General features: G+C 42.3%; 1 protein-coding gene across 31 annotated transcripts in view; it reads left to right on the top strand.

Annotated features, from left to right (window-relative positions):
• NRXN3 (neurexin 3) overlaps positions 1–12,137 on the top strand; it is a 1,013,077-nt gene that overhangs the window by 80,331 nt on the left and 920,609 nt on the right. For 25 of the 31 annotated variants that reach the window (XM_054161981.1, XM_054161961.1, XM_054161976.1 and 22 more), the window contains exon 3: positions 8,403–8,420. The exons of the other annotated variants lie outside the window; for them this stretch is intronic. In XM_054161981.1, the coding sequence (XP_054017956.1) occupies positions 8,403–8,420 (18 nt within the window). The remainder of the gene's footprint in view (positions 1–8,402; positions 8,421–12,137) is intronic. 31 annotated transcript variants of the gene reach the window in all.

The raw sequence follows: 12,137 nt of genomic DNA, 5'->3' as shown, positions 1-12,137 counted from the left end.
TGTGTGCAACGTGGGCACACACTATCAGTGCCCATATTATTTATCCTCTGGTATCTGTTCCTCTTTTGCAGAAGCTGCAGCTTGCTCTTGGGCCAAGTGTTGCAAGTGAGTTCTAGGGCAGAGGAGAGCTCGTTATGGAGCTGTGTGTGATACTGCTAAACAGTAAGAAAAGAAGGGATGTGGACCTACACCAGGCCCTGGGTGGGGAACAAGGCTTGCCAGAGTGGCAGAGTGAATTCTTAGGCTGGTTTGTCCAAACACAGTCTGTATCTCTTATTCATAAACTTGTCAGCCTGTGTTTCTGACAAGAATAATAGCTTTGTTCTCATTGGATTTTTTGCCAGATTGTGTAGTACTGGAGTGGGACAGGCTTTCTATGGCTTTACACCTATGCTAAAATATATTAATGACACAAGTGGCCTGGTACAACTAACCCAAGCATAACATTCAAAATTGATCCTGCTGTAGGTAACTTACATCTCTCTGCACTGTAGGGACAGGAGGACTGCCATATGCAGAGGGTCTTGATGGACCAGCACTCTTCAGTTTAGAAAGAATGTGGCTAAAGCATGCAGTGAAGTAGATAGTAAACATCAAGCCTGCTGTGGTGATGCTGAGTGGAGACTGTTTATTCATAATATTCCAGAAGAGAGCAGGAAAAATCAAGGAGATAAGTATCTGTCAAGGATAATTAAACATTTTGATCATTATGCACTCCTCCAGTCCATCATTGCTGGAAGCTGTTAATAAGGGTACCGTGAATGTTCTCAGCTCTTTTGACTCTTCCCTGAATACCTGCGCTTGGCTGCTGTCAGAGGCTCGGCCTTGGTCTCTGCCCTGCTCCATTACCGAAGCTCTTAGCTTGTGACGCTTGGCAGCTGTTACTGACAGGATTGTCTAAGGAGAGTGCATTTTGAATTAGAATAATAAAATCATAGAAAATGGGATTGGAAAAGGTCTCAAGGGCCAGCTAGTCTTTCCAAGACAAGATCAAGTGTATCTGAAAAATTAATGAGAAATACTTGTCTAGTCTTTTTATAATAGTCTTTGATGCTGGTGCCTAGCTCCCAGCTCCCAGTAGCGAAGCTATTCTAGAGCCTCTCTACCCTTCCGCTACCAAAGCTTTCAAAAATTCACAAAACCCTTATCTTTCTGCATCATGAGTTTCTTATCTTTCAGTCAATGGTGAATACAGAAGACACTTATTTTTTCTGCTTGCAAATGCCTTTCAGAAGTTAGGCAGTTGTGTACACTTGTGTGCTCCACCGGGCTATTGGCTGAATGGAGATGGACAGCGGTGCTGTGCAAAATAGCAGGGAGTGAATCCTCTATTCCCTTATCTAACATGAAATGGAAAGGAGATTCATCTTGGAATGCTCAGGCAGTGTATCTAGTGAAGATCAGCAAATTGTTTGGAAGGCACCAAGTAATTAAATTCCTGTTGGATTTTTGGTGATAGTGGGCCACAGAACTCTTCACTTTTCTCCAGTAATTTAGCTGGGCCCCAAGGAATGTTCGTGAATGTATGTGGGATATGTGGGAGCGGATGGCACTTTTGATGAAAGCCAGGAAATCAGCAAGCAGCTTTATCTAAGAATAGTAATGATACAGACTTAATCAGAGGGATTATTATGAATTCATTTGTCTAAGACTCTTTTTAAAAATATTTTTTCCCCCACTCTGAATGGAGCTAGAAATACTGGTGCACTGGTTCCTGAGAGCAGCATGCACACTTAATCCATCTATACCATGTTGATAGGAAAACACTTTTCTATATGGCCAGGCAAATGCAGCAAAACCATGGTGACTTGCTAATGTCTCCTCAGCTGGCTATAGCACACATTGCCAGAGTATCTTGGTTGCTGGAGAGCAGAAAGCTTAGCTCCACGAGGTAAAGGATCAATTTTCTGTAGTAGATATAGGATCCATTCAACCTTTATACACTTTAGAGGCCGACATACTCAGGTACATATCAGTTAATACCACATTTGACCCTGTGGAGAGGACAGGCTGTCAATGCACACAGTATAGAGAAGAGTATTGGAGGCCTCAAATCACTGTTAATCATTCAGATAAGAATAAACCCTTTCACCACGTTTACATCAGGAGTGCTTTAAAATCACATGGCACTTTTAGTAGAATTGGCCAAGTTTCATTCTGCCTCTTTAAGTAGTTCTTGTTCTAACTCTGACATGCTAAACTGCTGTGTTGCCTTCCTATAAGCTGTTAAACATCTGTTTCTTTCACTTTAGAGCTGGCTGCATTTCAGTACTGGCTGAATGATTCCTACATTCACAGCTAATAAGTGCTTTGAGATCCTAAGTATTATATGTGCAAAGGCACAGTACTACAAATGTCTGCAATTCTATGCAGCTTAAAGTTGAGTACTACTCCCAAGAGACTGAAGCCTAAGAGATCCTATAGGACAAAGGACACAGAGAAGTGTAATTGATTGTAATGAACTTGTTTGTGTATGTGTCACCACTTGTCTCCAGTGAATAAAATCAGAAGTGTTCAACACTCCATTAACACAAATTACAGGGTCCTGTTCTGGAGTGAGACAATAAGACCTACACCTGCTAGTACTGTGAAGTTCTTGATGATCCCAGTGTGCAGCTCAGTGATAGACTTCTTAGGCTTGAGTGATCTTGGATTTGTTTCAGTATCCTAAACATTTAGCAAATTAAACAGAATTGGTCAAATTTGCTTCTGTGTCAATTCCATGGGAATCAGTGAAAGGATACCAGCCACGGATTCTACTTCCACAGTAAGACAAGATATGTTAATTAAATATGAGGGATGAAATCGTGACACTATCAAAGTTACTCTCAAATCTTTTATGAATTTAATGAATCCAAGATTTTAACCTAGTTAACTATAAATGCAACAATCTTCAAGGTGCCTGTCTCCTGTCTGAGCATGGGCACTACAGGGATGTTTTGCTAAAGCTTGGAACTGGCTGTATTACAGAGCACAACTTTACCCAAGCAAATTGTTGTTAGAAGCTGTTCATACAATGCAGATTCTGATTCTTTTTATGTTGCCATAACTCTCCCAGGTGGCTTTGAAACAATGTTTCCTGAAGAGAAAGACAAGAAGTCTGTACGGTTTTGCACCAACACTGATTCCCAGCAGCTTGGTATAGGAGGTGAAGTAAGAGCATATGTTTATCCTTACCTTAATAGACCAGATTAGAATGGAAGGAGACCACTTGCCAAATCAGCATCTGGAATTAACCCTTTGTTTGATGAAGTGTCAAATGAACGAGGACCTTGATCATTGCAATTTGAAGGGTTTCCAGCTCAGCCAAAATGCAATTCAGCATCATATTGTTAAAAATTTGCATCACAGCTCAGTTAGGAAGAAATCACCCAGTTCTGAGTCACCAACATCTCTTACTACTACACCACAGGAGTCCAGGCTGGCTCATCACATCTTTTGAATAATTTCACAGGCTGCTATAAATACATCAGTCTACGGTCTCTGAGCTGCTTTCATCTACGTCAGTAAGTGAGCGAGAGTTATGCTCTGTCAGTGAAATTGTACCTGTATCTGTTGGTTGTATTTGCAGCATGATGAGAGTCAAATCTGCTTTAGAAAAACTTTTGTAGGTGTTGGTAACTGAATGAGCTTCAGAATAAGGTAATCTTCCTGGCAGGATCTCCTCTTACTTAGGAGCAGGTCTCCTATGACATGCCTCTAAGTGTTAAAACTTCTGCCTTCCTCCTCTCCTCAGTTTCTACCTGCTTCCTAGTACTCTCCACACACTGGTATTCGGAGAGAGAGCAACCTAAGAGCCCTGAAGGGGGATACCCAAGAACTTGAGAGACTTGTAGTACAAGGCAGTGTTATTCACTTTTAGCTGCCTATTTCCACTTAACCTAGGATGCTTCTAGCTGGCTGCTGGTACGTGATGTGTGAATTCAATTAGTGGCTCTCAGTTTAGCTGGCAGAAGATGTCCACAGCCCACCAAGATTGGGGGACAAGATTGAATGGACCATGGAAAGGGGAAGGAAAGCAGATCTCCTCAAGTCAAGGTGATGTGTACTGGTAGGACTGGAGTGCCTAAAAAGTCTGTGCTGTCCTTGTCTTCCATCTGCAGAGAGATGTGCACTCTCATGACATCTTCCCTTATTGCTAAACTTCTGGTTAAAAATATTAGAGTTAAAAATACCTCAGACATTTCTTATACAGGCATAGGAATGATCTGAACTATAATGGTTGCTTTTTTCCTCCTGTTCCCCTTCATCCTCCTCCTCCACCCACCCCACCCAGATGGCTAGGGCTGCACCAGACAAAGGCAGCAGCCCTGCTGATCCCTCTTTCAACCCAGCTATTAGCATCAAAGAACAAAAGCAAACAGCACTGTCTTGCTGCTCAGCCCTCTACAAAGGAGCAATAAATGGACTCCTGTGTACAGGATAAAGTGAACTCTGCCTTGCCTTTTGTTAAGAGGCAGACTTTTCTGTGTTTGAACTGCTCAGAGCTGAAGGAAGTGGAGAAATGTCCATCTGCACAGCAGTAAGTCCCATGGTCACTGGCCTTTTTGTTAGCCAATGGGTTCTGCATGCTCCCTGTTTAATCAAGGAAAATTCCACCTCCTGGGTCCCTATGGCAGGTAAGATGTCCCTGTAGGGGGAGGAAGGTAGTGCTGATGGAAGAGGAATAAAGTGGGGGCATGTTTTAAACAGTCCTTTTGAAAACAAATTGCAAAAACATGAAAAAAAAAATTGAGATAATATTTCAGATGGCAGAGTCTGAAGGAGAGTCAACTTGGCTCCCCAGGTCTGGTCACTACCTATTTGCCATATCAATCTTCTACCTTTCTTGAGGCATTAGTTTTCTTCCAGTTGTGGTGCCACCAGCCATAAGGAGCTAGATCAGAGGCTTCTTATTAAGGGTCTCTTTTGTCAGTATATGCAACTGCAATTTTAATCCTGCAGCATAGCAGAATGGTGCACAACCCTGCAGAGGTGTTAAGGGCTTTCCTTTAAGGACTTGCATGGCAATTTCAGTTGTGTGCCACAGTGGCATTTATTGTAGGGTCTTTTATAAGAGCTGGCTGATTACACAGCATTTTTATCTTCACAAAGCAAGCAGTGCTTTCTCATGTGTATTTTAAAATAAAACCCAAGTACACTTGAAAATCAGCATTTGCCAGCAGATACCACATGGGGGGGTGTCTGCAATGTAAGAAACTCCCTTTGTATTTGGTATGGGAAGTAACAGGAATGACCTGGACTGCCACATAGGTACACACTGCAGAAGTATCACAGAGGTGCAAACAGTGACTTTTCTGATGCAACTAGTGTATTCAGAAATTGTGTTGAGTGGAGGCTTTCCAAAAACGCTGCAACAAAAAGACAGCTAAGAATAAAACTGGTCAGGATAGGTGATGCCTGATCCTGAGGATACTGGAAATAAAATAAACTTGAAAAAAAAAAGAGTAAAAGGAAATCCCCTTCCTGACTATCCCCTATTACTTACTATTGAGAAACTGCATTTAGAGATGCTTGTGTAGCTCATAACACTTCATTGTCCCCCTTTTTAACAGCTTCATGACCCATTTAATTCATGTACAGTTAAATAAGTATTGTTTCAAGCAGTGTATCAGTTACAGCCCACTGCCTTTTCCTTATTTGCTTAATGTGTTTGTCCCTTGCTCACCCTTGGTTCTCTCTTTCTTTTGCCCTTTCTATCTGCTGATGCTTTTTATTCCCTAACCATTCTACATGTTTCATCCTGGAGCTGCCTGCTGTTCTTGGGCCCCCAAGGTAACCTGGGCTGTAGCTGTGCCCGCTCTTTTGTCAGATCAGGCTGAGAGGACAACACGGCTCTAGAGCTTTGTACCTGTTTAGAATCAGCTCAAAAACATTTGCTATACCTTATGGTGCTCTCTTCTTCCTCTTTTGAAATGTTTGATCATTTCTGACTACTACTGATTTTCCCAAGCAACACCTCACAGAAATCACATAGAAGGACTACCGTTGGAAAAGACCTAAAGTCCAATCATCATCTAACTCTGCCAAGGCCTCTACTACACCATATTATTGAGCGCCGTATCTAGATGGCTTTTAAATACATCCAGGGATGGTAATTCAACCACTTTCCTGAGTAGCCTCTTCCAATATTTGATAAACCTTTTGGTAAAGAAGTTTCTCCTAATGTCTAACCTAAACCTGCCCTGGTGTAACTTGATGCCATTTCATCTTGTCCTATTAGTTGTGACTTGTGAAAAGGGACCAACACTCACCTCTCTAAAACCTCCTTTCAGATAGTTGTAGCAAGTAATAAGGTGTCCCTCATCCTTTTCTTCAGACTAAAGTACCCCAGATCCCTCAGCTGCTCCTTGTAAGACTTGCTCTCAAGACCTTCACTAGCTGTGTTGGCCTTCTCTGGACACACTCCAGCACCATAATGTCTCTCTTCTACAACAGCGCCCAGAACTGAACACAGTACTGAAGGTGTGGCCTCACCAGTGCTGAGTACAGTGGGACAATCACCTTTCTAGTCCTGCTGGCCACCTCCGCTCAGGTCCCTGCTGCGGGCTTGTAAAATCTTTGCCATCATGTTCACTTTCTGCAGTGGTTAAGGATCTAACTCATTCCTTCTGCCCCTGCTCCCACTTTTTCTTTCTTTTTAAACTTCCATCCTCAGTGGCATGCATTGCTGCCTGACCCTTGTTTGCTTTTCCTTCCTAAATGTAATTATTTTCAGGACAGAATTTCAGTGCCGTGCCTTCCAGGCTTGCATGCCAAGACAGCAGTTCTTAGGCACAATTGATGGGTTAAAAGAGAAAAGCCAGCGAATAATGCTCAGCATACCTGACATACGTGTTTAGTAGAAGCTATGGAAATTGAATGAGTTGATGCAGTAGCCCCTCCCCTCTTTGTGCCTTCTTTTATTTGGGTTCTTAGCTCCTCAGGGAAAGATGGCCTGATAGACGTGATGTACCATAGCAACTTCTCTTCAAATGATTCTGGAGCCATCCTAAAGTGATAAACAAAAAGCAATATGCACAGGAATCGCTTATTCGCCACTGAAATTCAAGTATCTCAGGAAGACAAGTGACACTGGTTTCACAGCTGGTTTGGACAGGCAGGAGGAAGACTAATGGAAATTGGAAGGGGTATTGGAGGAAGAAGAATACGTTCTTAGGTGTTGTTGTGTAGCTGAAGCACCCAGCGTGTCATGCTCCTAAACTTGTGGCAGAAATGGTTCAGGACCTGTAGTAGTCTGAATTGTTACTGTATTGTTTTGAAGTCTTACTGGAAAGATGATACCTGTAGCAGATACCTGGGCAAGGTCAAAGCCTCCAGGGCAGAATGCTACCTATGAACCTGGTCCAACTATTTTCTCAAAAGAGGTGTTTTCTTTTTTTCTTTGGAGGGCTGCTTTAGAAGGAAAATATTGATCTAGACTAATCCCATGAGATTTAAGGGATTCCTCCCTCATGGTGTTATGATAAATGTAGCTATTCAGAGCAAACCTAATCCTGGGATGCTAAAAGAAATTGAGACACATTTCTTTTGAAGTACATTCTGCGGGATTGGTAGGCTCTGTCCAAAACAGGCGCTACATTCAAAGATATGCCTCATCTGTGACTGATACATAGTCTTGCTCCTCTCTTTTTTTAGAGTGCTAACTTATTCTGGGATTTATTTGGTTGATTCTGGGATTTATTTGCTTGATTCTGGAAAGTAGTCTTATGTCAAAGGGGAAAAAATACTGAATGACATTTGGTTTGAATTCAGCATCTTGTGAAAAAAACATGTGGGATGTGCAAGCCTCTGGCACTCCTCCCCCACCCCTCCTGCTGTCTGCAATGAAGGATGTTGGTTTAGGAATGATGGGCAAGAGGAATGAAAAAGAATGGACTTTCTTCTACACTTTGGGTCTATGTTGAGTGTCTTTCACCTGGTCATAAATTCACATGGCCCCTCATAAAAGGGGAGCAGGTTCCTCTCTTATTTTCTGAAAACTTGCTTGAATTTATGTGCAATAGAAACCTACTACAGGCAGATTGTCTTTTGTTTCTTTCTTTTGCATTTGTGTGTGAAAAATAGTAGAATATTTCAACTGATATTCTTACAGGTACTGACGTGGCTTGGTTCTATCTGATTCCAGGAACTCTCTCTCCGGACAGATATGATGATGGATTCACTTTTACATGCACAGTGGAGAGGGAGCCAGTGCCTTCTCCCTTGCATGGCTGGGTGCTTGGCTGCAGATGGGTGGCCTTCAAACGAACCTAATTATTTCTGGTTTTGCATGAAATTGATTTCCATGCAAGGATGCTGAGTTGCTGTGTGCATCTCTAATGGCTTTTTTCTCTTCTCTCTCTCTCTCTCTCTCTTTTTTCCTGTTCTCCCTTCTGCTTGCCATGAAAACACCTCCACAGATGTCAATCATATTCCAGGTAAGTGTTGCTTTTGCTGAGCTGAAAGCTTGCTCTCTAAGGAATGGTAATGGATGGTTACTAGGGGCAGAAATCTCACCCTGCTTCCTGGGAGTTTACAGAGCAAATTGTCATACTGGACATTACAGAGTCTGGATTGCGAAGTCTTTGCTGAGAGGAGGGCTTCACAGCAGTAAAGGTCACAAACTTCCCTCTTAGAAATTACATTGCATCGGTCAGTTAAAGGGATGTTTTTATCAATGAAAACTACATTAAAAATGGCTGCCTGATTGTCTGGCATTGAACAGTGCATCATATATAACTTATTTTTGATTTGTCTGTGTGTAGTCTGGCATACAAAGCTAGTTCAGCCATTTTCCTTCTATTGGAGTTTATTCCTTTTGCCAGTCCCACTGATAACTTGTTGAGTTTCATTTCCACTAACAGAAGGATTTTTTTTTTTGGTGGTTGTTTTATTTTAGGTTTTAAAACCCAGTGAGTATCTTTCTGGCTGCATGTGAATGTGTAATCTTATTTAGGTGTCAAAATTCTTGACAGGGCACAGATGATCTATGTAAAAGGAAAAAAAGATTGTGTGTTTTCTGTGCTTGTTTATTTGGGCAATTCTTCCACAAAGAAGTATTTTACCGCAGAGAACTCCATACCTCCCTCCCCAAATTACTCTCTCATTGCCAAAAGGATCTGAGTCCCACAGCTCCAGCAACAAGGGTTAATCAAACTAGACCACCTTATGCTGTAGTCCACATCCTGTTGCCACTGAAGCTTAAGAAACTAATTTTTACCTCACGCTTAGGCAGCTCCACCTGGTTTATCATTATATGAAATGGAAATGAGAGTTGAGGGAAGCAGCTGGCATTGCCCTGGCTGGAGTGGGATGATGGGAGGGTTAAGACACTCTTCCTTCTCAGCTTTCTGCATAACTTTTGCTAAATTTGGCCTGGACCTGGAATAAGTTCTCCATTCAATTTGCTTCTTTTCTACACTTGGGTAATCAGATTTTGTGAAACAGTTCAGTGAGACACATTGAGGGCTGGCTGCTTGGGTAATTTCCCTGCATGCTTGGCTATTTTGGCTTTCCTCATCAGCCTCCTTTTTGCATCCTGTGCTTATCTCAGCTGGCAACAATGAGGATGGAAGGGGCCAAATGGGACATGTTGCCCGGTGTGCCTTGGAAAGAAAAGCTTTGTCAAACATGAAGTTGAATCTTTGCAGTGACCCATGGGGCTGAACATGTACTTTCTCTGCCCCAAGGTAAGATGTCCAGGAACTCCTGTCTCCTCTCATCATGTCAGGATCTGACAAGGATGTGCACCAAGGTCTCAGGGTCACAAGTCTCTCCACCATGTTCTGAAGCTGTTGGTAGAACTGAGAGGGCATGGCCTTGCTATGCTCTATCAGTAGGACTCATTGAACAATATCAGCACCATGTCCCAGGCCTGCACAGCATGGTAGAGGGCAATGGCATCACTAGCAGGAGCCCAGGCAGAGGTGTCACAACCGGGACAGGACCATGTTGCTGTTACACAGGCATCCTGGAGCGATCCATCCTTCTGCTCTCTGAAGGGGCTCTTCTGCCCCACTACACTCTTACTCTTGTAATATATATGCTTGGATGTGCATTTTTTTATTCTCCCCATTGCTTATATATATGTTCTTGTTCTCAGGACTGCTGTATGCTTTCTCATCTGGATTTCTAGTCACATGTGAATGCTTTTTTTCTGTGTGCTCTTGCACTCACCCATGTTTTCTTTCTTGCAATTACCCACACCTCATTATTGGGCTCTGTAACTGTTTATTAGGCAGTCTAATCCTTTGCTCAGCTCCCACTGGGGAGGACACTGGCTTTGCTGTGTGACTAAGAACACCGGGTGGGCTTGGGTGTGCACTTACCCTCTGCCTGGCTGTGCAGAAGCTTACTTCCTATTTGGACATCTAGCTATCTGTATTGTGAGGACAGAGTCCTGCGCCCCTGTCAGAATGGTTGCTTCAACTATCTACTGTTTGCAAGACAAATTAGGGATGTGAAGAGCCCATTGATTACCTGAGTATTTTTAAATGTAGAATAGACTGATTAGAAATAAGTCCCCAGTAAGAGAAGATAGCTGTGAATAGGCTGGGACTGGTGGCAGAGAGGACCACAGAGCTCTGCTGGGAGCAGTTTGTTCAAGGTGCAAAGAATCTTGTTCAGAATAAACAGAAATGTGTAGTATGAGCCTTCCCAGGCTGTGAGGTCTCTGCTTGTGAAGAAGGGGTACACCAGCCACAGGGACTGGTGTGATGCACTGAAGATCCCATCTGCCTTATTTCACAAATGAAAAGAGTTCCTGAGATATTAGTCCAGCTAATGTAATGGCCCCAGTCACAAAATAACAACACCGCATTGTAAGCAGCACAGTCAAGTATTTTGAGCCCTGGAGCTGGGAATCTTGCTGTCTGTACTCAGCTGGTTCACTGATTTATTTTGTCATGTAGAGGAGAAATAACTCAGCACTTCATTTTTCCCGTTGGGGTTATAGCTACAGCCTCACCTCACCTTCAGAACACACAGAAATCTTGGGTTCAGGATTATGGAGGTTAAGAGCTTTTATTATTCATGCCACACTTATCCCCTTAGTGGGAGAGACCTTCACATGTTCATGGGGAAGAGGCTAAGAGATGAAGTTCTGAGCATTTTGATGTCATGATTTTACTTCTCGCTACAGTTTGCATGTACTGGATGGACTCAATCCAGTAGAAATGACCTAGTTAGTTGGGACCCTGGGGAAAAATCTGTCTTTGTTTGCCCAATCAGCTCCTTCAAGAAGGTACAAATATCCTTGAAGGAACAAGCATACCACCACTTTTTTTTTTTTTTTAAATCAAAGCCATTCATTTTTCAAACTCCATCTTTTAATGCTTCTTTCCCTTCTTCCTCTCTGGGCTACTGCTTTAGTCTGCCTCCATAACTCCATGTCATAGCGTCATTCAAGCAGTGCCTATATGCTGGCTTCTACTTTGAACTTTGATTTTTGGTCATGAAAATATGTGAATTTGAAATTTCCTGTCTGGAGAAGGTACTTGGTCAGGGGTAGAATTCACCCATGCCTCATCTTCAGTGTCACTCATACAGGTGGTCGAAACCGGTTTGTACAGGCTTATTTTCATCATCGGTACTACCATTGTTTTCATTCTTACGTGCCCTTTGCACTAGGCACTATCCCCCAGTCAGATTCTTTTGCAGTGAAATGTGAATTTTTTTCCACTTAAGCTTCCACACCCATTTGCAACAATATGACAGTGGTGAACACTGGGGCCAGAGCCCAGAAGTGTTGTCTTAGGAAAGTAGACACTGTCACTGGTTAAAGTACTTTATGACCTCATATTGCATCCAGATCATGGTGTTGAACAGTCACTGACTGACATATTTTCTCTAGATGTGTCCAGTCTTTGTTTTTCTTAATCCACATATATATATAAAATTTTTTTAAACTCCATAATACACTGTGAAAACAAGCCTCATCATTTAATCATTCCAATGTGGAAAGTATTTTCTTTCACTTCTTTTTACATCTGTTATTTGAGAATTTTATTCAGTGACTTCTATTCCTTATGTTTTGGCAAATGGAAAAAAAAATAATTCTCTGTTCACTTACCCTGTATTATTTGGATTTCAGAGATGTCTTTTCCAAGCTGACAAATTCTCTTTCATGCCCAAGAGGTTGTCTTTTCCCAACTTGT

Source organism: Dryobates pubescens, chromosome 5 (genome assembly GCF_014839835.1).
Source record: "Dryobates pubescens isolate bDryPub1 chromosome 5, bDryPub1.pri, whole genome shotgun sequence".
Classification (NCBI taxonomy): Eukaryota; Metazoa; Chordata; class Aves; order Piciformes; family Picidae; genus Dryobates; species Dryobates pubescens.
This window is presented reverse-complemented; position numbering and strand designations above follow the sequence as displayed.